The 26,728-nt window shown below is 45.8% G+C and overlaps 1 protein-coding gene across 1 annotated transcript; it reads left to right on the forward strand.

The window, feature by feature from the left end:
* Positions 1-5,513: 5,513 nt before the first annotated feature.
* On the forward strand, positions 5,514-10,227 carry LOC109972687 (trace amine-associated receptor 13c-like; the record flags this gene model as incomplete). Its single annotated transcript, XM_020621712.1, has 4 exons — positions 5,514-5,552; positions 9,139-9,221; positions 9,417-9,529; positions 9,737-10,227. Coding segments are annotated over 4 exons (726 nt in total), but the record flags the coding sequence as incomplete, so codon positions are not given.
* Between the last annotated feature and the right edge of the window lie 16,501 nt (positions 10,228-26,728).

Genomic DNA, 26,728 nt, shown 5'->3' on the forward strand with positions numbered 1-26,728 from the left:
CACAACAGGCCTATACATTATATCTCTTCAGTTGGGCTAGCCCCATTCTACACAGGAACGTCAACCGTGACGTGTCCCTGGTGCCAGCTTTGCAGCTGACCATAGCAGTAGTCAAAACATGAAGCAAATCAATGTGTGTGTGTGTGTGTGTGTGTGTCTGTTTATTGTGGTGTGTAACTACAAACATTCTCACACAACCTCTAGTGACATGTCATGAGATTAAACATAAGAAAATATTATGGCTAAGGCTACAGTTATACACATCATAATAATAATATTAAACATCCTGTCTCCTGACAGTCATCAACTTTTCTATCTAGTTATCCTTGACCATAAGCATCCTGCAGCAACTCATGAGAATGACTAAGCATTTTAACAGCCTGAGTTGGACACCCTGTCTACTCTAAACATTTCTAATACATTAAGTATCTAACCAATATCTCTCTAACTAAAAATACCTAACAACAGGAAAGAATGAGTGAAGCCGAAGGGTGGCAGCCTGACTGACCTGAGAGCTGAGGAGGATGAGGTAACTGGTAGATGGTAGTGATGGCCATCTGACACCAAGGCCTCGATACATGATTCAAGCTCGGAGAGAGCTCTTCTGCGAACCACTGCATTGAGGCTTGTATTGTTGCTGAAAAGACATGTCTGACGCAGAAATGGTTGGCCTGAGTGACTCCCATGACCAGTTCAGACCGTCGGTACGGTGTCACGACGCGAGATCTCACTGCACACGTCAGCAGCTGCATAGGCGTAGGGGTACTATAAAGCCACCCAAGATGATGCGCAACATGTGGATTTGTCGGCGTAGTAGGTGTGTGCGTAGTTGCTGTCAGTATGATCATTGCTGCTGGTGTGTGATCACCATGGAGCCAGCTAGGAAGAGACCCCATTTTCCAATGTGGGAACACATTCAGCTGATCGGTCCAAAGACAGTGGAGAAAATTTTGTTCTTGAATAAAAATGATTGATTTTCCATCCCTTGTATTTATTCACACCCTGTCCTAGTTACATACACACATATTACCATCCTAGCACATCCTCTGTTTCCCCAAGCACGCCTTCTCCCACCTACTACACTACATACATTCATAGACTCGACCGACTGACCAATCAATCTTTACAAACGTTTTCACATAATTCACACAAAGCCTAGTTACACCCATCACATAATTCAGACAATGTTCTGCTGCATACTATTTCGCCACCAGATGGCACTAAACCGAACCTTTGAATGAATGAACCAATACTCGATACATATGATGAAGTGGTTCGATACAGGTGTCAGGGTGTCAGTTGGACATCCCTAGTAGATGGAGGAGACCCAAAGATATGTGGTGTCAGAGGTCTTTTAGTAGCTGAAAGGTTTCAATAAAAAGATCCAAAGTGTTGTGGCAGTAGTCCGCAATGTACTGGCACTGGAGAAGCCTCTGCCTGAGTCTTAAGTAGGATGTGGCTGATAGGTAAGCGGTCTCAGCTGTGTAAGTCAGCACAGGTGTGTGCCACACCTGAAACAGATTGCCTGCAGAAAGGAGAAAGAGAGAGAGAGAGAGAGAGAGAGAGAGAGGCAGGTGGAGCAGAGCAAACCTGACATTGTTCATATCAATTAGCCATTAGCTTAACAAGCTTGCTATGGTTAACAGACCAGCGGTGGATGACGGACTGCACACAAAGCTTAAATTATTGCATCTCTGCAGTTCTGACTTTTTATTCTCATAGATTTTATTGCGCCTATGGCAATAAGCTTAAGTGTTGTCAACTTGAGTAATATGTTTGTCTTCTTGCTATGCAAGCATAAATTGCTTGAACTGTAGTGTGGTGAAGGGGTGAGCTGGATTTATAACACAAGACCAAATGAGAGCATCATAATGAAATGAAGACCAGCACAGTAATTTGATTAATCACCCAGTTCTACCCAAATCCTTACCATAACCTAAATCTGATTCAAACCTGAAAAGTAAATTAAGTCTTAACACTCAACCAGCCTTTGAAATTGCATCAAAAACTGAGGACCAGCCAAATATTCTCACTTCGCCAATATGGCCTCACGCTCACAGTATAAATCTGAAACTGGTCCTCACAATGCTGGCCATGTCTGGCCACTTGTCAAATGTAGCCTACATGTCATAGCATCATAATAAAATGAAGACCAGCACAGTAATTGTATTAATCACCCAGTTCTACCCAAATCCGTATCCAACACAGACTAGCAATGTCAGGTTTGCTCAGCCGCTCTGGCCTCCCTCACCTACTGTCTCTTGCCCAATTACTCTTATCACGTTCACCTGTCCCTCACTCCCTTATCACCAGCTGCACTTGATTAGGTTACTCACTATATTACCCGGTTTCACTCCTCAGTCACTTGCCAGTTCTTTCTAGTCTCTAGGCCAACTTTACTCTCTCTCCTCCCAGGCAGGTCAATGCACAGTCACCTATCTGTTCTACTATTGCCTTCATCTCTCTGTCTCAACCTTCAGTAATCACCATCACCGTCGACCAGCCCAGGAGTGACCCCACCTACGCAGCTCGGTCCAGCTCTCCATCTCCTCGCCTCCTGCGGTTGGTCAAACACCCGGCTACTTCTCATCTACAGGACTACATACTATTTCCCTCTGTGTATTGTTACTCCCTTCATCACTGTATATAATAAATCACTGCTTGCACCGAAGTCGGCTACCTGGGTCCGCCTCTTTCTCGTTCGCACACTGACTGGTGCGAACGACACCTAACAAGCAACATAAAGAATGGACTAAACTGTCTATGCAAACACTGCAGCAGTATGAACTGTGGTGTGTTCATTTATTGCTGCACTGTTGCTGTGCATTTGGAAAGTAATGTGACTGCTTAGGAGAAAAGTGAAGGTACCTGACCTTGTCTATCACCTAATTTGCACTGGACCTGACCCCAATTCCTTTCCCTGCAATGTGCCCTGGTTTTTCTTATCCGGCCAACTTAGCGAAGTTGCCATTTTCATCAGGGTTTTTTTTTAATCACCCTTAGTCTGCCCCCTCCCCTGGAACCACTTTGCCTTGGTAGACTCTACCAGGGGCTAACTGCCCACACAACACAGCTCCCAGCATCACTGGGACACACAAACCCTCCACCACGTTAAGGTGGCAATTCATATAAGTGCAGTCGATTCACAAGGAAGTTAGAAGCTTACAAAGTCAAACACTAGTGGATGTGAGATATTGGGGCCTGTCAGCTTCCGACATAATTCCTGTTTTTTGCAGGACATGCAACAATGGTCCTGATCCGGATTAGAAACAGGGACACTACAGTCGAGTCTTTTTATTTCTGGCTTTTCTCTGGTGAAGTGGAGGCCTGTAAAGATGAGTCAAATCAAATCAATTCAAATTTTATTTGTATAGCGCCAAATCATGAAAAAAGTCATCTCAAGACTACAAAGTAAGGTCTAGACCTTACTATTATCACTATTATTATAGAGGAAAACCCAACAAATCCCCCTTGAGCAAACACTTGGCAACAGTGGGAAGGAAAAACTCCCTTTAACAGAAGAAACCACCGACAGACCCTGGCTCTTAGTGAGCGGCCTTCTGCCTCGACCAGTTGGGGTGAGTGGATGAGGAAGGATGAGGAGGGAGAAAAGAAAAGAAAAGCAAGGAGACACAACAAACAATCAAACACTGGTCATGTTGATGTGGCTGGTGACTGCTCATCAGAGACATAGAGCTCCAGAGCCAGGGCTACCTGCCAAAAGGTACAGGGAGAGAGAGAGAGGACACACTACGGAAGAGAGGAGACAAAGTTAGCGATGTGTAATGGTGGCATATAGATGCATAGAGAGAGAGGAATGGAGAGGAGAGGAGAGGGGAGGGGAGGAGAGGAGAGAAATTCAGACTATCATGGCCCCCCAGCAGCCTAGGCCTATAGCAGCATAACTAAGGGGAAGGCTGAGGGTCACCTGATCCAACCCTAACTATAAGCTTTATCAAAAAGGAAAGTCTTAAGTCTACTCTTAAAGGTAGAGAGGGTGTCCGCCTCCTGAACTGAGACTGGGAGTTGGTTTCATAGGAGAGGAGCTTGATAGCTAAAGGCTCTGCCTCCCATTCTACTTCTGTGGATTCTAGGAACCACAAGTAGACCTGTATTCTGAGAGCGAAGGCTTTATGAGGTCTTTAAGATATGATGGAGCCTTGTCATTAAGGGCTTTATATGTTAGGAGAAGGATTTTAAATTCTATTTTGGATTTTACAGGGAGCCAGTTGAGAGTAGCTAATATGGGAGAGATATGATCTCTCTTGCTGGTTCTTGTCAGTACTCTGGCTGCGGCGTTAACTGGAGGCTTTTTATGCAATGATTGGAATGTCCTGATAGTAAAGAGTTACAGTAGTCCAGCCTGGAAGTAACAAATGCATGGACCAGTTTTTCAGCAACACTGTGAAGCAGGATGCTCTTGATTTTTGCAATATTGCGCAGGTGAAAGAAGGCAGTTCTAGAGACTTGGTTTATGTGTGATATTACCATGTCCTGATCAAAAATGACTCCAAGGTTCCTCACAGTAGTACTGGAGGCCAGCGCTACATCATCTAAAGTAACTATATGATTAGACAGCAGATTTCTAAGGTTTTCAGGCCCAAGCACAATGACTTCAGTTTTGTCAGAGTTTAGAAGTAGGAAGTTACAGTAGTGAGGGCCATCTGTCACCGAGGCCTTGATACATGATTCGAGCTTAGAGAGGGATCTTCTAGCAGTTCCCTGCAGTTCGCTGACGGGCAAACAGGTCAGTGGACGATGCAGTGAATATGGCACTGCATTACATCCTGCAACACCTTGACTTCCCAGGGACCTATGCACAGGCCCTCTTTGTGGATATTTAGCACCATCATCCCGGGCATCCTCCACTCCAAACTGAGTGGAGGATGTTCACTGTGCCTGCCCCTACCTGTCAGTGGATTACTAGCTTTCTGACAGACATGAAGCAGCAGGTGAGGCTGGGGAAAACCACATCCAGCACCCAGACTGGACTGCAGAAAACGTCATTGGTGCAAGCCTGCCCTCCATGGAAGACCTGTACACCTCACGGGTCAATAAGCACTGGCACACCTCAAGTGGACGTCCAACATCAGGACTATCATCAAGAAGCCACAGCAGAGGATGTACTTCCTGCACCAGCTCAGGAAGTTCGACCTGCCCCAGGAGCTGCTGATGCAGTTCTATAGAGGAATCACTGAGTCTGTTCTCTGCAGCTCCATCACTGTCTGGTTTTTCTCAGGTTCTAAACAGGACAAGAACAGACTTCAGCGGACAGTCAGGACTGAAGAAAAGGTCATTGGTGCAAGCCTGCCCTCCATGGAGGAGTTGTACGCCTCACGGGTCAAAAAGAGGGCGGAGAGGATCACTGCAGACCCCTCACACCCGGGACATAATCCGCTAGAACTCCTCCCCTCTGGACAGTGTGACAGGTCACTGTAACACTTGACCCACGACAGTATGACTGGACAATAATCCTCAGTGCAATACCTGTAAATATACATTGTACAGATTATACAGATCCACACAGGTCTTTATTTTTAAGTATTTTTATTTCTACTTATCTCATTTCAATGCGCATTCCTTTGTCTGTCTGCATTGTTTACTGCCTGTTTATACTGCTTATTTTGTATTGTTTGCACTGTTTGTTGCTTGTTAATACTGCCTATTTTGTTATATTACACAGCCTTATGCTGGTTTACTGCTTACTTGCCCTTTGCATGGGGATATATACACATACACATTGAGAGCCGATGTACCAGAGTCAAATTCCTCGTGTGTCTGACACACCTGGCCAGTAAAGCTGATTATGATTCTGATTCTGAGATTCTGAACTTGTCCTTACCACCACAGTTTTCACTCCTTTTACATCAGTTCTTCACTGAATGGTTGACAGGTTTGTGCTCTTCCTGAAAATAAAACTATAGAAGCACACGGATTCACAGGAGAGCTGCCGAGTGCCAACCATCTGCCACACAGGCTCCTGTGTGCACAGTATTAGGCAGTTGGTCATAATATTATGGCTTATCAGTGTGTATGTCTAGTCACTGACCATGAGAGCTCACACTTACCTCAGATGACTGAATCCAGCTTTTCTAATTCACAACTCAGGCGAGTTTTGAGGAACTGAAATAATATAACCTCAGTTGGCATTAGAAAATACAGCATTGCTCATTGAATCTGTTTAGTGGGGTAAAAATGCAGAAATAGAAATACAAGTGTCTGATCAAATGACTGAAGATGTTAGATGAGTGTTTTGAAAATTTGAGGTTGTGTGTTTGACATTTTGAAGTCTAATTTCCAAAGGACTTAAAGGAAAGACTGTTCAAGCGGTTCTGACGAAATACAGCCCCATTTCAACAGAACTTTGGACACTAAATAAAAACAGCAGTGCTCAGATGGGACATTATTTGGGTGGCTGTGGCTCACGAGGTAGGGCAGTCGTCTCCTGACCAGCAAGTTGGTGGTTCGACTCCCGGTCTCCCCGCATGCCTAAGTGTCCCTGAGCAAGACACTGAACCCCGAATTGCTCCCGGTGGCTTGATTAGCACTGTTGCGTGGCAGCTGTCGTCATCGGTGTGTGAATGTTGTGTGTGAATGGGTGAATGGTGTATCATCTCTGTAAAGCGCTTTGGCCAGTGTAACACACTGTGGAAATGCGCTATATAAATACAGTCCATTTACCATTATGAGTATCCCAGATCTGCTTGGGTCCTCTCCATGAGGGCTGCAGTTGAGGGGGGCAAAGTCAGCACCTGATCTCTGTGGCATTTCCAGTGCTGTGCAGCACTAGGCCAGTTTGTGACACCTCATGAGTGCACTGATCTTCCATCCACTTATAATCATGGACAAGGTTCTAATCACTAGCTACAACCAGAAAGGTTAAATGGTTATTATCAGCTCAGAGAAACTATTAATCTACTATAAAAAATGTATTAGTTAATGCACTGGATATGGTTCAATAAGAGAAAATGCTCTTGGAATTAAGTTAATGTCAGGGATGGCCACTAAAGCTACCTCCAATGTTCATGCCGGACTCAATATAAGGCCAGGCGATATACTAGAGGGGCAGATAGGGGAAAAAAATGACCCCTAGGGGGTGTAGCACCTGGCAGTAGATTTATAGCACAGTCATATGGTCTATGTGGAGGAAGTGAAGTGACAAGGTTTAATTGAACACTTGACTTAAATCATGATATTCAGGTGGAACCTTATCTAGGTCTGGGATAGCTTCTACGAACCCTGCCTTCACAATCTGTTGTTGGACTGCAGAGTGTAGACAAGTATTTGCACAATGCGCCGACCACTCAACCACTCGCCCTGTCTCCCAATTTATCCTGACCCCGTGTTTCGCCAGCCAAGGATACCCTAATACCATGAAATGATGTGGTGACCGTATGACCGGAAACTGTATCGTTTCTACATGATTGTCTATGGTCAGAGTGAGTGTGACTACAGACTGTGTAGTCACATGGTGCAAAAACTTGTAATTCAGAGAATGAACCACAACAACAGGATCAATAGTACAGAGAGGTATGTTGTTTTATGTATAAATGCTGGATCCATGAAACAGGCGTCTGACCCGGAGTCAACGAATACTGGTACTGTAATATCATACGAACCAACAGCGAGCATAGCCTGTACAATCGGGCGAGAGGGGGTTGTTCCTGTAATAGTGCGGCTCAGGAGCAGCAGCCATGCGCGGAAAGCTATGGTGTAATCGAGGGTAGACTGGGATCCTTGTGACAGCGACATCACCGAAGGGAAAGTGGCAGAGTCATAGCAGGACGGATCAAACAACCGGGTGAGTTCATCTCCAAACATAGCGAAAGTATTACAGCAGGTCGTTCTGGCTGTCCATTCTGCTGTGGCCCACTGTCTAGCTCTTCCCGTTAGTAGTGACAGGAAGTAGGCCACTTTTGCCTGTTTGGTGGGGAATGCTGATGGCTGCATCTCGAACAGAATTGCACACTGTGTGAGAAATGCCTTGCTTTCTCCCTTGTCTCCTCCGTACTATTCTGGCGGAGATAGTCTGGGCTCCTGTACCGCCTGAGGCATGAATGCACCTGCTCCGGCAGCAGTGTGGCTGTCCTCCTCCTGGCCTAACCTGCGCAGATTGGTTTGGATCGGGCCCAGGGCCACTCCCTGGATGGCTAAGGCCTGCTCCATGCGCTGTCTCCACTCAGTGTCCTGCTCGTTGGCTGAGTCCATGTTGGCCAGATTGTAGTGTCAGCGATAGCCAGTAAAGCTACCCACAATGTTAATGGCGGACTCAATTATAAGGCCAGGTGACATAGAGTGAATAAAGTCTCTTTACTGCACTCACTCAGAACATACACAGTGACGGTCCAGAAAATACAATCCAAGTCCAACAACAGTCCAGGGTCAATACCGGCAAACAAGGGATCCAAAAGAGAGAGGTCAGAGAGAGAAGTCCAAAGGTCGATACACAGACGCAAACAGATCTAGGAGGGCAAGGCAGTAATGGGTGGTCAAAACAATCCGGGGTCACAACAGGAATCACAAGAAACAAGAACAATGGAAAGTCTGCACGGGAGTCCAGATCAATCTGGCAGGTTACTGGTGGGGGAAGGCTGCTTATAATGGGGTGAAAACAGGCGTAATCAATGAGGAGCAGGTGAAACTAATGTGAGTGTTGAGCTAAAGCTCCTGGCACTCAGGGTGAGCTGGGAACAGGAAGTAGCATCAAAATAAAAGCATGACAGGAAGCAAACAGGACAGAATCATGACAGTTAAATTGGAAAGTGAGACTTGAGACTTGACTGGTACTCTAACTCAGACTCCACACTAGAATCACACTTCAATTTTGTGATGTGTGAACATCTCTGTAAACAATGTCATATGTGGCAATAGTGGACATAAACACAGACCACAGTCATCCTCACTACTGAGAAAGATGTGCACAGAAGGCACTGCAGTTCAATCTCTATGGAAACAAAAACAGCAGTAGAGCGGGGTGGGAATCAGCTGTACGACAAGAAGCTTTGGTCAAAAGCTTTGCCAGAGCTCAGCAGCTTCTCCTCTCTGGTGATGGAGACCTTGAAGGAAACTGAACTCTGCTTTCCACATCTCCTCAATGCCTCCTGTGTGAAGCCAAAGCATCCTCACTTGGAGACAATGCTGAGTTATGTTCTGCTGTCCTCTATTTCTCTGCTCACTCCATTTCTCAACCTGCTGGTCATCATCTCTATCTCTCACTTCAAGTATCCAAATATTTTATCATTTTATGAAAGCAGTAAATCGTCTTTAAAATTCAACAGTTTATGATAAAGGCAATAATCACATGTTTTCAGATTCTGAGGAAAAATGTAATTTTTCCAAAGAGTGTTATTGTTTTTTTCTGAATAATGATGTTGGTGTTATAAATAATGATAAATCTTGCTGGTCTTCTTCTCCAGGCAGCTCCACACGCCAACCAACATCCTCACCCTCTCTCTGGCTGTCTCAGATTTCTTCGTGGGCCTCCTCATGTTGTTTCTAGTTATGTACCTAGACGGCTGCTGGTACCTCGGTGACCTTATGTGTGCTGTGTCACAGTCAGTATCATCCATCATTACCTCGACCTCAGTAGGAAACATGGTGCTCATATCGATTGACCGTTATGTGGCCATTTGTGATCCTCTGCATTACTCCACCAAAGTCACACAAAAAACAATCAAGATTTGGGTTTTTCTGTGTTGGACATGTTCTGTAATCTATCAGTGTGTCCTTTTGACAGTTGAACAACACAGCAGCTATCACTCCTGTTTTGGAGAGTGTATCATTTTCATTAACTACATAGTTGGATTTGTAGATCTTTCTATTTCCTTCATTGCTCCCATTACTGTTATTGTATTTTTGTATATGAGGGTGTTTGTGGTGGCTGTGTCTCAGGCTCGTACCATGAGGTCTCACACTGCAGCTGTCACACTCCAGAGTTCAGTGAAAGTTATTGCCAAAAAATCTGAGCTGAAAGCAGCCAGGACTCTAAGTATTGTTGTAGTTGTGTTTTTGATATGTCTCTGCCCATATTACTGTGTTGGTCTTACAGGCCCAGATAACATGATGAATGCTTCTTCTGCTATCTTTGTGATAGGTCTGTATCATTTTAATGCCTGTGTAAACCCTGTGATCTATGCATTGTTTTACCCCTGGTTTAGAAAATCAGTTAAATTCATTGTCACACTTAAGATACTGCAGCCTGGCTCATGTGAGACCAACATGCTGTAGAGAGACACTATAAATCTAACACTGATGAGTGTTTTCAGGACTGTTTTAGTTGTAGTTGAGGCAGGTTATGCAATTTTCCAGGGTGGAACCAGCTGGAGGAGCATGAAGAGAAATATTTTGAAGCCACTTTAAGATGCCTATGCACTTTTAATAGTTTGTCTCTGCTGTCTGATGCATCACTTACATTGTTAACAAGAATAAAAGAAAACACTGCACTAAATGCCTGATATTGAGAGAGAACAGGAGAGTGTATGAGGACTCTCGACTGGGCTTTTACACACAGTAATATCATCAACCTGCTGCTGCTTATTCTATTCAGTAGTGTGATTGTATCACACTACTGAATCACAATCACACTACTGTGTAAAAGTCACATTTGAGTAACAGATTATTTATATTTCATTTAAAAATCAAAATGTGATCCATACTGGAATAATTCATAATGATACACATCGTATTGTTGTACATGTGCCTTCAGCTCAAATCATGTAGTAGCAACAAAACCTGTAATGATACAGTAATTAATGATCTTGACCCAGGTACTAAAGTAATTGATGTTCTGAAGCAGAGAATCAAAGCATTTGTACTTTTTGTATAAAATAAATTGTTATAAATTCAAATATTTGCTCTTGTAAAAACAACGGTCAAAAACCCATCACCATGCTTCGTTAAGTACAGTAACTGAGTAAATGTACTGTTACTTTCCTCTGCTCACAGCGCTGTGCCTGTTCTAAGTAGTTGTAAAGGATCTGTACTTTACATGAGTACTTAAAATTTCTTCTACTTAATTCTTCAACTTAACTTTATCTTAAAGCAAATATTGTACTTTTGTTAGACCCAGTTTTTTAGTTGAAAGTGTTAGAAATTAATAAATCAGTCAGATAATTATTAGACTTTAATGTGTTATTAATGCAGTTTAGTAAGGTTCAAAGTCTGCTCATGGGTGCTCAGCTTCAAGGTTAGAAGATAATGTTGATTCTGAAAAGTGTACCTTGACATCAGTTGTAATCTTGTATTAATCTTGTTTAAGAATTATGTCTGAATGAATGTTTTAGTTACACATCACATAACAACATACACACACATGGAATTCTTCATTTTGTTATGTCCAGCTGCTCCAAGCATGTGGAGCTCTAGATAAGAGAAGGAGATGTCGGACTGTCTCCAACTCCTGATGTTTTTATATCTTGTTGTGTAAGGGGTTAGCCCAAAATCTTATAAATGTATTAGGCTCTGTGTTTCCAGGGTCTCTCTTCTCCAGCAGCTTGTCTGAGGGAGGGAGCCACCCGGGTTTGTGTTTCTGTAACTTTTATTTGTGGTCTTTTTTAAATAAACCAGCACTAAAACGAAGCAAGTCGGACTTCGTCTTCATTCAGATCTGTTCAATTAAAGAACTGGGGTATAACAAAAGCGCAAGAAAAGAAGACAGAAGAAAACTGTATAAAACCAACAGAAAATTCAAAGTCTGGGCGCATGTAAGGCAAAGCAGCGCTGGGATCAGAGTGACAGAACGTCCACAGGAACTCCGTCCCCAAAGAGCCTCGAGCTATTATCTGTGGTCACATTTATCTTCTTGGGCGGACGCCGCCCCGTACAGAGGTTGGGCTTTATACACATCCTTAATACTATTGGCCCTTGGCGTGAGCAGGCCAACCTCTGCCCGCGCCAGCTTACTGGAATGTGCTAGAAACCAGGTGTGTGAGTGTTGTGATATCAGGCAGTAGCTAACAATGAATACTGGGCAAATGGTTGTCTGCAGCTGCAGACACAAAAGTACTCAAAAGTACAACAAAACAAGGTCGCAAACAAAAACTTGGTTAGCCGAAAAGTCAGTGTCAGCGACATGAACCAAGGACCTGTGGCAATAAACTGACTTAGTCTGAATAATAAGAACAGAGCAAATCTTTATGAATCAGCACGAGGTGTGCCCTGCGAGACTAGCCTGCTCAGGAGCAAACTACAATATGATGATGGTATCAGTGAGTTCTGACAGGACAAATATACACAGTGGCTGATGAATCAGTGAGGAGCCAGTGAAGAGGGTGGGAGCACAAAGGAAAGCTTGGACTGGATGTGAAAACAAAAGGGGGCACATATAGTAGAAAAACAGGAAGCACAATGTCAAAATAAAAGCATGAGAGCAGGAAATGGTGACACACGTTGTGTGGTGATGGTTCAATTCACAATTGAAGCCACAATTCACGTGGCTTTATCTTATACACGTGTGCTGGGTGTTATTGTCATTCACCTGCATCAGCAGATTCATTCTTTGTGTGATGATGGTTCCCGTTCACTTTAATAAGTGATGTGTCTGACTGTGTGGCTGAACACCCCTGAGGTTACATAATTACATTAATTGGTTACAATATGTTCCTTCCAGTTTGGTTTGAATAGAACCTTGTCTTTAAATGTGCAACAAATCTGAAACACCCTTGTCTCTCCATTGATTTTCATCATATTGGTATTGGTTCTTCCAGCAATGCCAGAAGACACTGGAGAGGTGTTGCACCGGCCTCCAATGGTGTCTCTACAGGTTGCTTTCATCAAAGTCACCAGAAGCTACGGAAGGGACTCTAACTTTCTGAGTAAGAAGAGTTACTGGTATCAAAATGAGAGGAAAACTTGGGTCAGTAGATACTGGGATGAGGGGTTTTGAGTTTACAATAGCAGATGCTTCTGCTAAGAAGGTTGCTAATACTTCCTGCGTCAGCTGGTGAGGTGTAATGTCTATGAGCATCATCAAATAGTATGTGTTTCGTCACACCAATTATGCATTCCCAGCTGCCTCCCATGTGTGAAGTGTGAGGTGGGTTGAATATCCACATACAGTTTTTGTCACTTAAGAACTCCTGTATTGCCTGGTTGTTGCAGTGTCTCGAATCAATGCCAAGCTCTTTGTATGCACCCAAGAAGTTGGTTCCACAGTCAGACCTCAACTGTTCCACTGGTCCACGAATGGATAGGAATCACTGTAGGGCATTGATGAAGCTTGAAGAGTGCATCAATTCTAATAGTTCGATGTGTATGGCCCTGATGCTCATACAACTGAAAATGACTGCCCACTGTATACTGTTGGTGTAGTCTCCCGACATGAAGTAACTGTCCAGGGTCCAAATACATTAACCTCCATGTAGGAGAATGGGGGATCAGTGGTCAGGCATTCCACAGGTAGATCCACCATTTTTTGTGTCTCTGTTCTCGACCTGAGCTTGCGACAGGTCACACAGTCATGGATAATGGCACTAATGCACTGCTTCCCACCTATGACCCATAGACAAGCTGACCTCACTGTACCTTCAGTGAAGTGGTGCCCTTGGTGCTGAACCTGTTGGTGGTAATGCCATATCAGCAGGGTCATGATTCTGTCCCGCCTGTTTCCAGTCTCGTGCTTTTATTTTGTCAACTTCCTGTTATAGCCATATCTCAGTTACCGAGTTTTTACTTTAATCAAGCACTCATTGTTTACACCTGTTTTCACCCCATTATAAGCAGCTTTCCCCCCACTGGAAAGGTGCCAGATTGTTCTAGACTCCCATTCAGACTTTCCAGCGTTATTCTTGTTGCCTGTATTTCCTGTTCTGATCCCGGATTGACTTTGACCACCAATTATGATTCTGATTGTTTACTGTGCACCGACCATTGGACTCCCCTTTCTGACCTCTTGCTTTGTATTTCTTGGCTGTGTGAGTTTGCCGGCATTGACCCTGGACTGGTATTATCAACTCGAGTGTGTTTTCTGGACTTTTGTATGGTGTACTATTTACTGTGCTCAGTAAAGAGACGTTATCTGCTACATCTTGTCTGGCATTATAATTGAGTTCATCACTGACATTGTTGACAGCTTTACTCACCAACCCTGACAGTCAGCTGTTGATGACAAGGAATGATGAGCTGTAGCTCCTCTTTGCTGCTCTGATCTCCCTTGTCAGTGTGTTCTTGGCCTGGCTGTACAGAGTCTTGTCCCCACATCTGTATGCCTCCTCTTTGGCACAACAAAGCTGCTTGAGTCTGGCTGTAAACCAGGGCTTGTTGTTGTTGTATGTGGAGAAGGACTTTTTGGGCACACACACATCCTCACAAAAGCTGATATAAGATGTCACAGTGTCAGTGAGTTCGTCCAGGTCTGCAGCTGCAGTCTCAAATACACACCAGTCTGTGCAGTCAAAGCAGGCCTGTAGCTCTGACTTAGCCTCCTCAGCCCAGCTCTTCACTGTTTTGACCACAGGCTTCACACAGCTTTTAGTTTCTGCCTGTAGGTTGGAATAAGATGGACCATACAGTGATCTGAGAGTCCAAGAGGGACAGGGCAATAGGCGTCTTTTATTGTTGTGTAGCAGTGTTCCAGTGTGATTTTGTCCCTGGCGGGACAGGTGACGTGCTGTCTGTATTTGGGCAGTTTGTGGGAGAGATTTGCCCTGTTAAAGTCCTCTAGAACAATGATTGGAGAGTCGGATGTTCTAGCTCCAGGATAGTTATCTGTTCTGCCAGCAGCTGTAGTGTGCTACCGTGGGCCTGTGGTCTTATGTACACTCCCATTAGAATGAAACTGTTAAATTCATGAGGAGAATACAAGGGTTTGCAGTTGATAAAAAGAGTCCCTACATTTGCGTTACATGTCCTCTGTAGCACCGTGACATCTGTGCACCAACCTTCATTTATGTAAAAGCACATTCCACCTCCTCTCATTTTTCTGGACAGCTCCGTAACGCGATCCGCTCTGTACACCTGGAACCCCAGTATTTGTATCGCGTTGTCCACTGTGGAGTCGCTGAGCCACGTCTATGTGAAGCGTGCAAAGTCAGGGTTAGTCCTGTTGACAAGAAGGATTTCATCTATTTTGTTTACCAGGGAGCAGAGATTTGGATTAGGTGGAAAGATGGGAGTGGAGTCTGTGTTCCTCTCTGGTGAAACCTGACTAAAGCGCCCACATGCCATGCCCGCATTTCTTCCAGGTTCTGTAGATGGCAGCTGCACCTCCAATCAGAATGTCCACACAGCATTCTTTGTTCACAAAAGTCAGAGGAAGGTAGTTCAGTGTGAGTTGTCCGATATTTAACAGTTCTGCTCTGGTAAAAGTAATCCAGGATGAGTTGCACAAGACCAAAAAAACAAAGAAAAACAACAAACAACAAGAGACCGCAAGTAACCAAGGCTGCCATCATAGCAAAGGTTGTTCCACCATCAGCTGCATGAGTTGCTAGCTTCAACAAGAAGTCTGGCTATCTGAGCCATGTGCTGGACATCAAGGTGTTTGCAGGCATGGACCTTGAAGCATAACCAGCTGGGTTTGCATTTGTGGGAATGTCAGGTTTGCCCAGCTTCACCTGCCTCTCTCACCTCCCTCACTCTGTTTCGCTCCCTCTGCCCTGATTACACTATCTGGCACACCTGCTTCACATCCCCTGATTATCACCAGCTGCTCCTTATTAGTTTTTACCCTACTTGTACCCCGCTGTCCTTTCACTCCCCTGCCAGTTCAATCTTGATCTCAGGCCCCTTATGTCGTTATTGTGTTTTTTTATTCTCCCAGTCCTTAGTGTGTCTCCTAGCTCCTACCAGTACCGTTTCTCTACTCCCTGTTGCCCCACACCTCTCCTGCTGTTTCTTCTTCCTCTACGGACTTCTCCTCCGGACCCTGGACATACTCTGCCCTTCAGGTCTCCACCATTCAGGTCAATGCACAGTCATCACTATTCATTTGTACCAACTACTGTCTACTCTCTTCTTAGTCACCACCGCTTCCCCGTCGACCAGCTCAGGAGTGACCCCAGCGTCCGCAGCCCTGCCTACTCCCATCCATCTCCCTACAAACTGATTTCTCCACTGCTGATCGACACCCGGTTACTCTCCCTCATTCTTCACCTGCCTGTTTTCTTGTTTGTTCACTGCACCGTAAATAAATTTGGCACTACTTGCACCGAAGTCAGCTACCTGGGTCTGTCTATTATTACTCGCTCACTTCCGTGTCCCAGCGATTCTAAAAGATTGAACTGGCCAACATGGACCCTGCTGACTCCGGTGCAAATAGCTCACCGTCTAAGGCCAACTACAACACACAAATGGACAGAATGGCTCAGGCACTGCAGCAGAAACAACACGACATATCCACATTCATCCAACAAGTAGCTCAACTCACCACCATTATGTTGTCTCAACACAGTCACTCTGCCACCACCCATTCTGCTAGTCCCCGCCCAGATCCTCCCATACATGAACCAGACGTTTTCAATGGTGATGTCGAAAAATGTCGAGGTTTTCTGCTGCAGTGCTGCCGGGTGTTCGATCACCAACCTCAGACTTATCGGACAGACAGAGAGAAAATCAGCTATGTCATCAACTGTTTATATAAGTATAAGTATAATTCGTTCCAGCAACGTGCTCGTAATCCAAAGCACTCGTATATCAAAGCGAATTTCCCCATAAGAAGTAATGGAAACTCAGATGATTCATTCCACACCCACTTATCCATATAAAAATGATTGCAGTAATACAAAATACAGTATAAAGTAAAAATAAAACAAATTAACCTGCACTTTATCTTTGAAAATAATCGTGGCTGGCATGAGGGGCCATTGTTGCAGTACAGATATTGACTATACAAGTGAAGCGCGAGAACCATCGGCTCAGTTGTGATGTACGTCACGTGACGCTCAGCAGACAAAGTGTACGTACTACTCATATTACAAAACCTTGCTCGTATATCGAATCAAAATTTTTTGATCATCTTGCAAAACACTCGCAAACCGGGTTACTCGCAATCCAAGGTTTCACTGTACTTCCAAAAACTGGAGAGCTAATACATGAATAACAATATGCACAGTATGTGGCAGGGAATCCAGGCAGTCACAAACTACAGGAACAAATCAACAAGCACAGCCCCCTAGGATGCCACCCTCCCAGACAGCCTCAACAACATCTATGTGAGGTTTGACAGGATTAACACAGACACCCCCTCAAAATCCCCCTGCAACCCAGGGGGAAACTGCTTTTCAGGTGATGCACACACAGGTCCCTAAGGCCATGAAACAGGTAAACCCCATAAGACGGTGGGACCAGACAGTGTCCCCCCTAGAGTGTTGAGAGCCTGTGGGGATCAACTATCTAGTGTGTATACGGACATCTTCAACTTCTCTTTAACCCAAGCAGTAGTTCCTCGCATTTTCAAAAAATCCATTATCATACACTACTTGCACCGAAGTCAGCTACCTGGGTCCATCTATTATTACTCGCTCACTTCCGTGTCCGAGCAATTCTAACAGAATAAACTGGCCAACATGGACCCTGCTGACTCCGGTGCAAGTAGCTCACCGTCTAAGGCCCACTACGATGCACAAATGCACAGAATGGCTCAGGCACTGCAGCAGCAATAACAACACGACATATCCGCATTAACCCAACAAGTAGCTCAACTCACCACCATTATGTTGTCTCAACACAGTCACTCTGCATCCACCCCTTCTGCTAGTTCCCGCTCAGATCCTCCCATACCTGTACCAGACGTTTTCGACGGTGATGTCGAAAAATGCCGGGTTTTTCTGCTGCAGTGCCGCCGGGTGTTCGATCACCAACCTTGGACTTATCTCACAGAGAGAAAATCAGCTATGTCATCAACCGTTTAAGAGGAAAAGCGCTCACTTGGGCCGAGGCTGCGGACACCAGTGGATTACTCATCGGCACCACCATCACAGAATTCCTGGAAGAGTTACGATCGGTCTTTTCTCCACCATCTCATCAGAGCCAAGCTTCTAGGGAGCTTATGACCATCCACCAGGGGACTCATTGAGTCTTGGATTACTCCATAGACTTCCGGGTCCTGGCTACGGAGGCCGGCTGGGAGGACCGTGCGTTGCACGCGGCCTTCTGGCACGGCCTCAATGATAATATCAAAGCTGAACTTAATACCAATGACGAGCCCCCTAATCTCCGCTCCCTAGTTGACTTGGCTATCTGGATTGACAAACAACAATGCTCTTTCCACAGGGAAAAAGCAGGGAAGCAGTCGGTCCTCCAGACCCGTGTCACATCATCACCACCAGTCGAGGCCCGGGGTTCTCTCCGCATGGGGGAATCCAACACAAGCTCCCAAAAAAGACCAGATGAACCCATGGACCATGGACCATGGACCATGGACGTGCCTGTCTGGACCCCAAGAAATGAGCCTGCCGCATCCGCACCAGGTCTTGCTTTTACTGTGGGGCTCCAGACCATCTCATCACCGCCTGCCCAGTGCGGCCAAAACAGCAAGTGAAAGTGGGGATGCTGACGGGTCGTCCTTTCATCTCCACCAGGCCGGACACTAGCTGCCTCCTCCCCGGGCTCCTGGAGACTGCTGGTCAGGCTTTCTTCCACCACGTGGTCCTTGACTCTGGAGCTGGGGGTAACCTTATGGATCTGGCCTTGGTGGGGCAACTAGGCCTTTCCACTGAACCACTCCCCCGTGCTATAGAGACCCGGGCTATCGACAGCCAGCTGCTGACCCACATCACCCATCGGACTCCACCTCTCCATCTCACCATCACTGGCAACCACCATGAGGACATCCGCTTGCCTGCTGACCCAGATCACCCATCAGACTCCACCTCTCCATCTCACTATCACTGGCAACCACCATGAGGACATCCGCTTCAACAACTTCTCCATCCCGGACACACATCTGGTTTTGGGTCACTCCTGGCTGGTCCAACACAATCCCACCATGGACTGGACCACAGGCACCATCACCCAGTGGAGCCCTACCTGTGCATCGACCTGTCTCCTGGCCGGACAACCCACCACCTCATCTCCTCCTTCACCTGCAGAGCCGCCTGATTTCTCCTCGGTCCCTTCAGACTATCATGACCTTCAACAGGCGTTCAACAAACACCTAGCCACTGACTCTCTCCCTCCTCATAGGCCATATGACTGTGCCATCAACCTGTATCCGGGAGCCAACTTGCCCAACAGTCGCCTCTTCCACATCTCAAAACCCGAACGGCAGGCTCTGGAGGAGTATATAGAAACCGCCCCCGGCATGCAGGTATGGTCTGTCCTTCTTCCTCACCCCTGGGGGCAGGGTTCTTTTTTGTGGGGAAGGACGGTGGCCTCCATTCATGTAGTGATTACCATGATCTCAACACTATTACTGTTAAAAATAAATATCCATTACCTCTCCTCTCCTCTGCTTTTGAGTCTCTCCAGGGCGCGGCAGTCTTCACCAAGCTGGACCTCAGGAGTGCCTACCGCCTTGTACGCATCCGTGAGGGCGATGAGTGGAAGACTGCCTTCAAGACCCCACTTGAGCACTTTGAATGTCTGGTGATGCCTTTCGGCCTCACCAATGCCTCAGCGGTTTTCCAGGGGTTGTTTAATGATGTTCTCTGTGATTTCCTAGGTCATTTTGTTTTTGTTTATCTAGATGATATTCTCATTTATTCCTCTTCTCTCACAGAGCACATCCAGCACGTTCGCCAGGTTCTTCTTCGACTCCTGGAAAAACGCCTGTATGTTAAAGCAGAAAAGTGCATCTTCCACTCCCCCTCTGTGGCATTGCTGGGGTTCATCATAGAACAGGGAAGACTCTGTGCCAACCCATCCAAAATCACTGCTGTCACCAATTGGCCCACTCTCACCAGTCTGAAGGACCTGCAACGCTTCCTGGGCTTTGCAAACTTCTACCACCGTTTCATCAAAAATTACAGCACTATAGCAGCCCCTCTCACTCAGCTCACATCCACCAAGGTGAAGATTGCATGGTCCAGGACAGCGGAGCAGGCCTTCCAAGAACTCAAAAACTGGTTCACTTCAGCCCCTGTACTCCTCCAACCTGACCCTTCACGACAGTTCGTGGTTGAGGTGGATGCGTCCGAAGCTGGGGTGACAGCGGTCCTCTCTCAGTGGTTTGAGGAAGACCACGCCTTGCACCCTTGTGTTTATTTCTCCCGACGGTTGACCCCGGCCGAACGCAATTACAACGTGGGTAATAAGGAACTCCTTGCCATAAAACTTGCCCTGGAAGAATGACAGCCCCTCCTCGACCAACCGTTTCTAGTCTGGACCAATCACAGGAACTTGGGCTACCTCCAGTCAGCTAAAAGACTGAACCCCCGACAAGTGAGGTGGGCCTTGTTCTTTGATCGGTTCCGGTTCACCCTTTCTTATCGGCCAGGGTCCTGTAATCAGAAGCCAGACACCTTCTCCCGACAATACAGCACCATGGCCACCAACGAGACACCCAAAACCATTCTGCCCGCCTCCTGTGTGGTAGCCTCCGTTACATGGGAGATCGAGGATACCATACAGGAGGCGCAACAGGAACCTGACCCAGGGGTGGGACCACCAGATAGATTATATGTCCCCCAGGCTGCTAGGGCCCAGACCCTCGACTGGGCCCATGCCTCTCGGCTAGCATGCCATCCGGAGGTACAACAAACCATTACACTCCTGAAACGTTACTTCTGGTGGCCCACCCTGGAGAAAGATGCCAGGAAGTACATAGCCACCTGTGCTCCCTGTGCACAATCCAAGCCACTCCATCAGTCCCCTGCCGGTCTATACCCCCAAACCAACTTCCAAGGTGAACAGCTGAACCAGGAGCTGGAAAACGTGCTCCGTTGTGTTACCAGTTCCTCACCTGAGGACTGGAGCCAGTTGTTGCCCTGGGTGGAATACGCCCACAATACACTCTCGAGCTCCGCCACCGATATATCTCCCTTCCAGGCCTCCCTTGGCTACCAGCCTCCCCTCCAGTCCAAGCTCAAAGCTGACATTGCTGTCCCCTCAGTCCAAGCTCACATCACCAGCTGTCAGGCTATCTGGGCCGAGACCAGGGCCACTCTATTGCGTACCGCCAACCAGAACAAATGGCTTGCTGATCGCTGCCATCGGGCTGCTCCTACCTATCAGGTTGGGCAACAGGTGTGGCTCTCCTCTGTCCACATTCCCATTAAAGGAGCCTGCCATAAACTAACACCTCAGTTCCTAGGGCCATTTACCATCCAGGAACTCATTCATCCCACTGCTGTTAAACTCACATTACCTGACTCCCTCCACATTCACCCTGTTTTTCATGACTCGCAGGTCAAACCAGTCTCCTCCAGTCCCCTCTGTCTGCTGCCGGCTTTGCCTCTTCTAGCCCTGGAGGTGGACAGTGGCCCTGCATACACCGTCAGGCAGATCCTGGATGTCCGCCCTAGGGGCCGGGGTTTCCAATATCTGGTGGACTGGGAGGGTTATGGTCCAGAGGAGTGGTCCTGGATACCCCGCTCTTTTATCCTTGATGATTCCCTCCTTCACAATTTCTACCGAGCTCACCCGGACAAACCTGGGGGGCCCTGGCCCTGGTGATGCCCTCCTTTTTGGCGCCTCCGCTTCCCTCCCTGGGATGGTGGTTTGGCTGTCTGGTACCCATCCTTGGGGGGCGTCCTGTCAGGTTTGCCCAGCGTCAGCCGCCTCTCTCACCTCCCTCACTCTGTTTCGCTCCCTCGGCCCTGATTACACTATCTGGCACACCTGCTTAAGGGAATGTAGTTCCATTGTTCAGGTAGGGATGACTTCCTGGTTCTCTGAATGCGATTGCTTACATACATGTAGAACCTTCTGGTTTCATTGCGTATTTAGCCAAATACAACTTTACTGTTGGTGAAGAATTTCACAGAATTCAACTGGGTGTGCATCTCTTTTGTGAGCATGTCAGCAACTTCCACGGCTAGATTGGCTGCACATAGTTCAAGCCTAGGGGTGGTCACTTCTGGCTGTGGTGCGAGTTTGGCTTTGGCAAATACAAATCCAAGTCCACACTTGCCTTCTGCATCTGTGACCTTAATATAAGCCACGGCTGTGATAGCAAGAGTAGCGGCATCACAGAAAATGCTAAGCTCTTTGTCTGTAGAACTGTCAAACGGTGTGAAGGTGTATGTCCTTGGGATCCTTACATGTTCCAAATCCTTAAGGGAGTCCTTCCACTTGTGCCATTCTCTGAGTTTCTTCTCGGGAGTGGATCATCCCACTCATAAGCCCCCACAGTGAGCTTCCTTAGCAATGCCCTGCCTTGGATGACAACTGGGGCAGCGAATCCAAGGGGGTTATATAAACTGTTCAAAGTCGACAGTGGCCCTTTTCGAGTGTATGGTTTCACCATGGCCAACACCGTGAAGGTGGACTCATCTGTAGCGACATCCCAGCTTATTCTGAGGCTCCATTCCATTGTACAGGTAGAAGGTCGGTTCGAAGGTCCTTAAGGGTCCTTCACCAATTCCTCCTTCAGAAATGCCCTCATCACGTTGATGCTGTTAGAAGCAATCTTGTGCAATCGCAGATTGGATGCAGCCAGTGTTTCTTGCACCTTCTTGAGAACAGCCACAGCATTATCAACATAGAAATGTTGTTCCACAGAATGTCAGGTACTGCAGTCACCATTCTCTTGATCTTGCAATGCTTTTCTGAGCCCGTAGATTGCCACGGCAGGCGATGGACTGTTCGTAAACACATGCACTGTCATGCGGTACTCCACTATAGGTTTCTCCATATCATTTTCCTGGTGCCAAAGGAAACCGAAAAAATTCCTGTTATCCTCCCATACCAAGAAATTCTTGCTGTTCTTGTGTGAATTCTAACTGAAAAGAGAAAATTTGTTCAATAGTCTCTGGCAGCCCTTCTTGTAAGGTTATTTCTGATGCCAGATCATCAGAGGCCAGTTCTGCTGTTATGGCCTGTGTTTCTTGTGCTTTTTGGTTCTCGGTTTTTACAAGCTTTCTGACAAATCAAAATCAAATCAAATGTTATTTGTATAGCGCCAAATCACAACAAAAGTCATCTCAGGACACTTAACAGTAAGGTCTAGACCTTACTTTGTAATCACTATTATTACAGAGGGAAACCCCAACAAATCCCCTTTGAGCAAGCACTTGGTGACAGTGGGGAGGAAAAACTCCCTTTAATGGAAGAAACCTCCGACAGACCCCGGCTCTTGGTGGGCGGCCTTCTGCCTCGACCAGTTGGGGTGAGTGGATAGAGGAGAAAGAAATAAAGAAAAGCAACAGGACTCTACAAACAATCAAACACTGGTCAGGTTGATGTGGCCGGTGACTGCTCATCAGAAACATACAGCTCCAGAGCCAGGGCTACCTGCAGAAAGGTACAAGGAGAGAGAGAGAGGACACACTACGGGAGAGAGGAGACACAAAGTTAGTGATGTGTAATGGTGGCATATAGAAGCATAGAGAGAGAGAGGAGAGGAGAGGAGAGAAACTCAGAGCATCATGGGGCCCCCCAGCAGCCTAGGCCTATAGCAGCATAACTAAGGGAAGGCTCAGGGTCAAACACTGGTGCCAAAGGAAACCCAAGAAATTCCTGTTACTCTCCCATACCAGGAAACAACGAAACATCTGCTTGATGTCATCAGGAGGACACCCACCAAACTGTTGTTGAGGTTGGGGCCAGTAAGGAGGACATCGTTTAGGGACACGCCACAATGGCATGCACTGGAGTCAAAAACCACCTTTAATTGGTTCTGGTTTATGTGGCTGATAAAGCCCTAAGAAGGGGAGGTACCAACATTCCTCCTGCTCCTTTAATGGTGGCTCTGGTTCTGCATGTCCCCCATCAAAAATACCTTGCATAAAGCCTACGAAATGTTTCTCATTTCAGGTCGTTTCCTTAGCATGCAAGGTGTTGGCTGGCTTGCTGTTGATTGCTGGGGAGCTGTGGTCTTGGGCAGCAGAAAGGCAGTGGAGTCACCCAACTGTTTGTGTCATATTGCAAGACTTCCTTCTCCATCACCTGCAGGAAGGCTTGCTCTTCTATTGAGTACATAGGCCTTTTGTCTGTACTTTTTGTCACCATGTTTGTATTTATTGCTCTGTGAGGGGCCGACACTGACTGATGACAACGGGCAATATGTGCAGATGAATGAGACTGACAAGACCACATGAATTTTGGTTTCACTGTTCATACAGTGGTCAAATGGTCAAAGGTCAGATACGAAATGGATCGAGTGCCACATACATAAGTTTTTCAGACCTGATATGAAAAAGTATAATTTGGTTTCATCACACAGCTGTGAAAAGATCAGATCTGAATCACTTGAAGGGAAAAACTTCAGCATATAATGTGATTGTAGCTTTAAACTGCAGACATCAGGTGGACGACTCAAACTGGACATAAAAATGGATCACGGTCATCTGCAGCACTTAGGAATATGAACACAGAAAACACAGTGGTTCAGTCTCTACAGAGAATAAAACAGCAGCAGAGCTGAGGAGGAAGGAGGGGTGGGAGGTGAGGAAAGATATAAACTGTATGAAAGAAAACTTTAGTCAACAAGCTGCCAGAGTTCAGCAGCTTCTTCTCTCTGGTGATGGAGACCCTGGAGGAAACTGAACTCTGCTTTCCACAGCTCCTCAACGCCTCCTGTGTGAAGCCAAAGCGTCCTCACTTTGAGATCATGCTGAATTATGTTCTGCTGTCCTCTATCTGTCTGCTCACTGCATCTCTCAATGTATTGGTCATCATCTCTATCTCCCACTTCAAGTATCCAAATATTTATGTATTATATTTGTAGTCAGTAATAAGATGTCAGCAATAGCAGTTTTGATAGTTGAAATAATATTCACTTCATTTCAATTTCCAAATGGTCTTCCTCTCCAGGCAGCTCCAAACTCCCACCAACCTTCTCATCCTCTCTCTGGCTGTCTCAGATTTCTTCATTGGCATTCTTCTGCTGTTTCTAGTTATGTACCTAGACGGTTGCTGGTACTTCGGTGACCTCATGTGTGGTGTATATATGTACGTATCATCTATTATTACCTCAACTTCAATAGGAACCATGGTGCTCATATCTGTTGATCGCTATGTGGCTATTTGTGATCCTCTACATTACTCCACCAAAATCACACAAAGAAGAGTTCAGATATGCATTTGCCTCTGTTGGACATGTTCTGTAATCTATGCTAGTCTAATTCTGAAGGATAACCTGGAACAACCAGGCAGGTATAACTCCTGCTTTGGACAGTGTATGCCTGTCATCAACCCCATTGCTGCACTTGCAGATGTTATTTTCTCCTTCATTGCTCCTATTGCTGTTATTGTAGTTCTATATATGAGAGTATTTGTGGTGGCTGTGTCTCAGGCCCGTGCCATGAGGTCTCACATTGCAACTGTCACACTCCAGGGTTCAGTGAAAGTTACTGCTAAAAAATCTGAGCTGAAAGCAGCCAGGACTCTTGGTGTTGTTGTAGTTGTGTTTATAATATGTCTTTGCCCATTTTATTGCGTTACTCTTGCAGGCACAGATCACTTGCTCAGTGCTTCATCTTCTCTGTTTGTGATAACTTTGTATAATTTTAACTCCTGTGTTAACCCTATAATCTATGCCTTCTTTTACCCCTGGTTTAGAAAATCAGTTAAACTTGTTGTTACTCTAACGATAATGCATCCTGACTCCTGTGAAACCAACATGCTGTAGAGAGATATTTTAAATATCTATTTTTTTCATGGTGAAATAAATTTGAGGGTATGTTTTTAGGCACATGCAAGGCACAGTAGGTAGATTTGTTAGTAGTGCAGCAGCTGGAGAGGTAACAAAAGGGAGGAAGAAATATTTTTAATTATTCTCAAATGCACAATCTGCTGTACTTTTAATAGCCATATCTTTGCCATCCAGTGCACTATATACATATCTTGTTAAAAAGAAGTAAAGAAACCACTGCTAACACTGCACTAATCAGCTGAGACAAGACTGTAGGCAGACTGTAGGAGGACTCTGTACTGAAGGGTTACATTCACTAGTGTCATCTAGGATGAATTGTTTTATCTCATCCTAAGTGAATTTTGAAAGAAGGACCAGAACTCACTCAAGTTCCTGTTTCAGGCACTTTACTTTGATGAGCTCAGGTGAGATTAGAACATAAACAGATACATAAAACATAAACTTACATTCTCTCACACAGAAACTTTGCTCTGCAGCTGCTACTTACAGGGCCTGAACTGAGGCCCCTGATGTACTGTACAACCCCTATACATGTTCTATGTTTTATACCTCACGTGGCAACTCTAAATTTGCAAGAACTCCAAAATAACTTTGACTCTGTGGCTCCATACTGAGTTACAAAGCAGCCTCAATAGACAGCAAGTCAAGAGGTCATATCTAAATGTCCCTGATGTGAGCATGTAAGCTGCTTAACCTATGGGCCACATTCCCTGGGAACAGACAAAAGCAACAATGGGACATCCTGTGACACCACTGTGAAGATCCTGCTGATATATCAGTCACTGTAAATAAACCTGAATAAGATGATTAAAAACATGATTGGCATGATGAGACACAATCATCAAATCATCAGTCTGCTGGATGCTGGTCATTTTGTGACCGTGCAGGTCACTGACTCACACTGTCTCATCCAAACATCCAAATGTGATACATCCATACAGATGCAACAGTGTCTGTGTGTGTGTGTGTCAGTATGCCCTCCAGCCAAAACACGTTTTAGCCTGTCATTTCGTCATTTCATATGTACACCATAGGTAT

This window comes from Monopterus albus, unplaced genomic scaffold, assembly GCF_001952655.1.
Source record: "Monopterus albus unplaced genomic scaffold, M_albus_1.0 scaffold266.1, whole genome shotgun sequence".
NCBI lineage: Eukaryota > Metazoa > Chordata > Actinopteri > Synbranchiformes > Synbranchidae > Monopterus > Monopterus albus.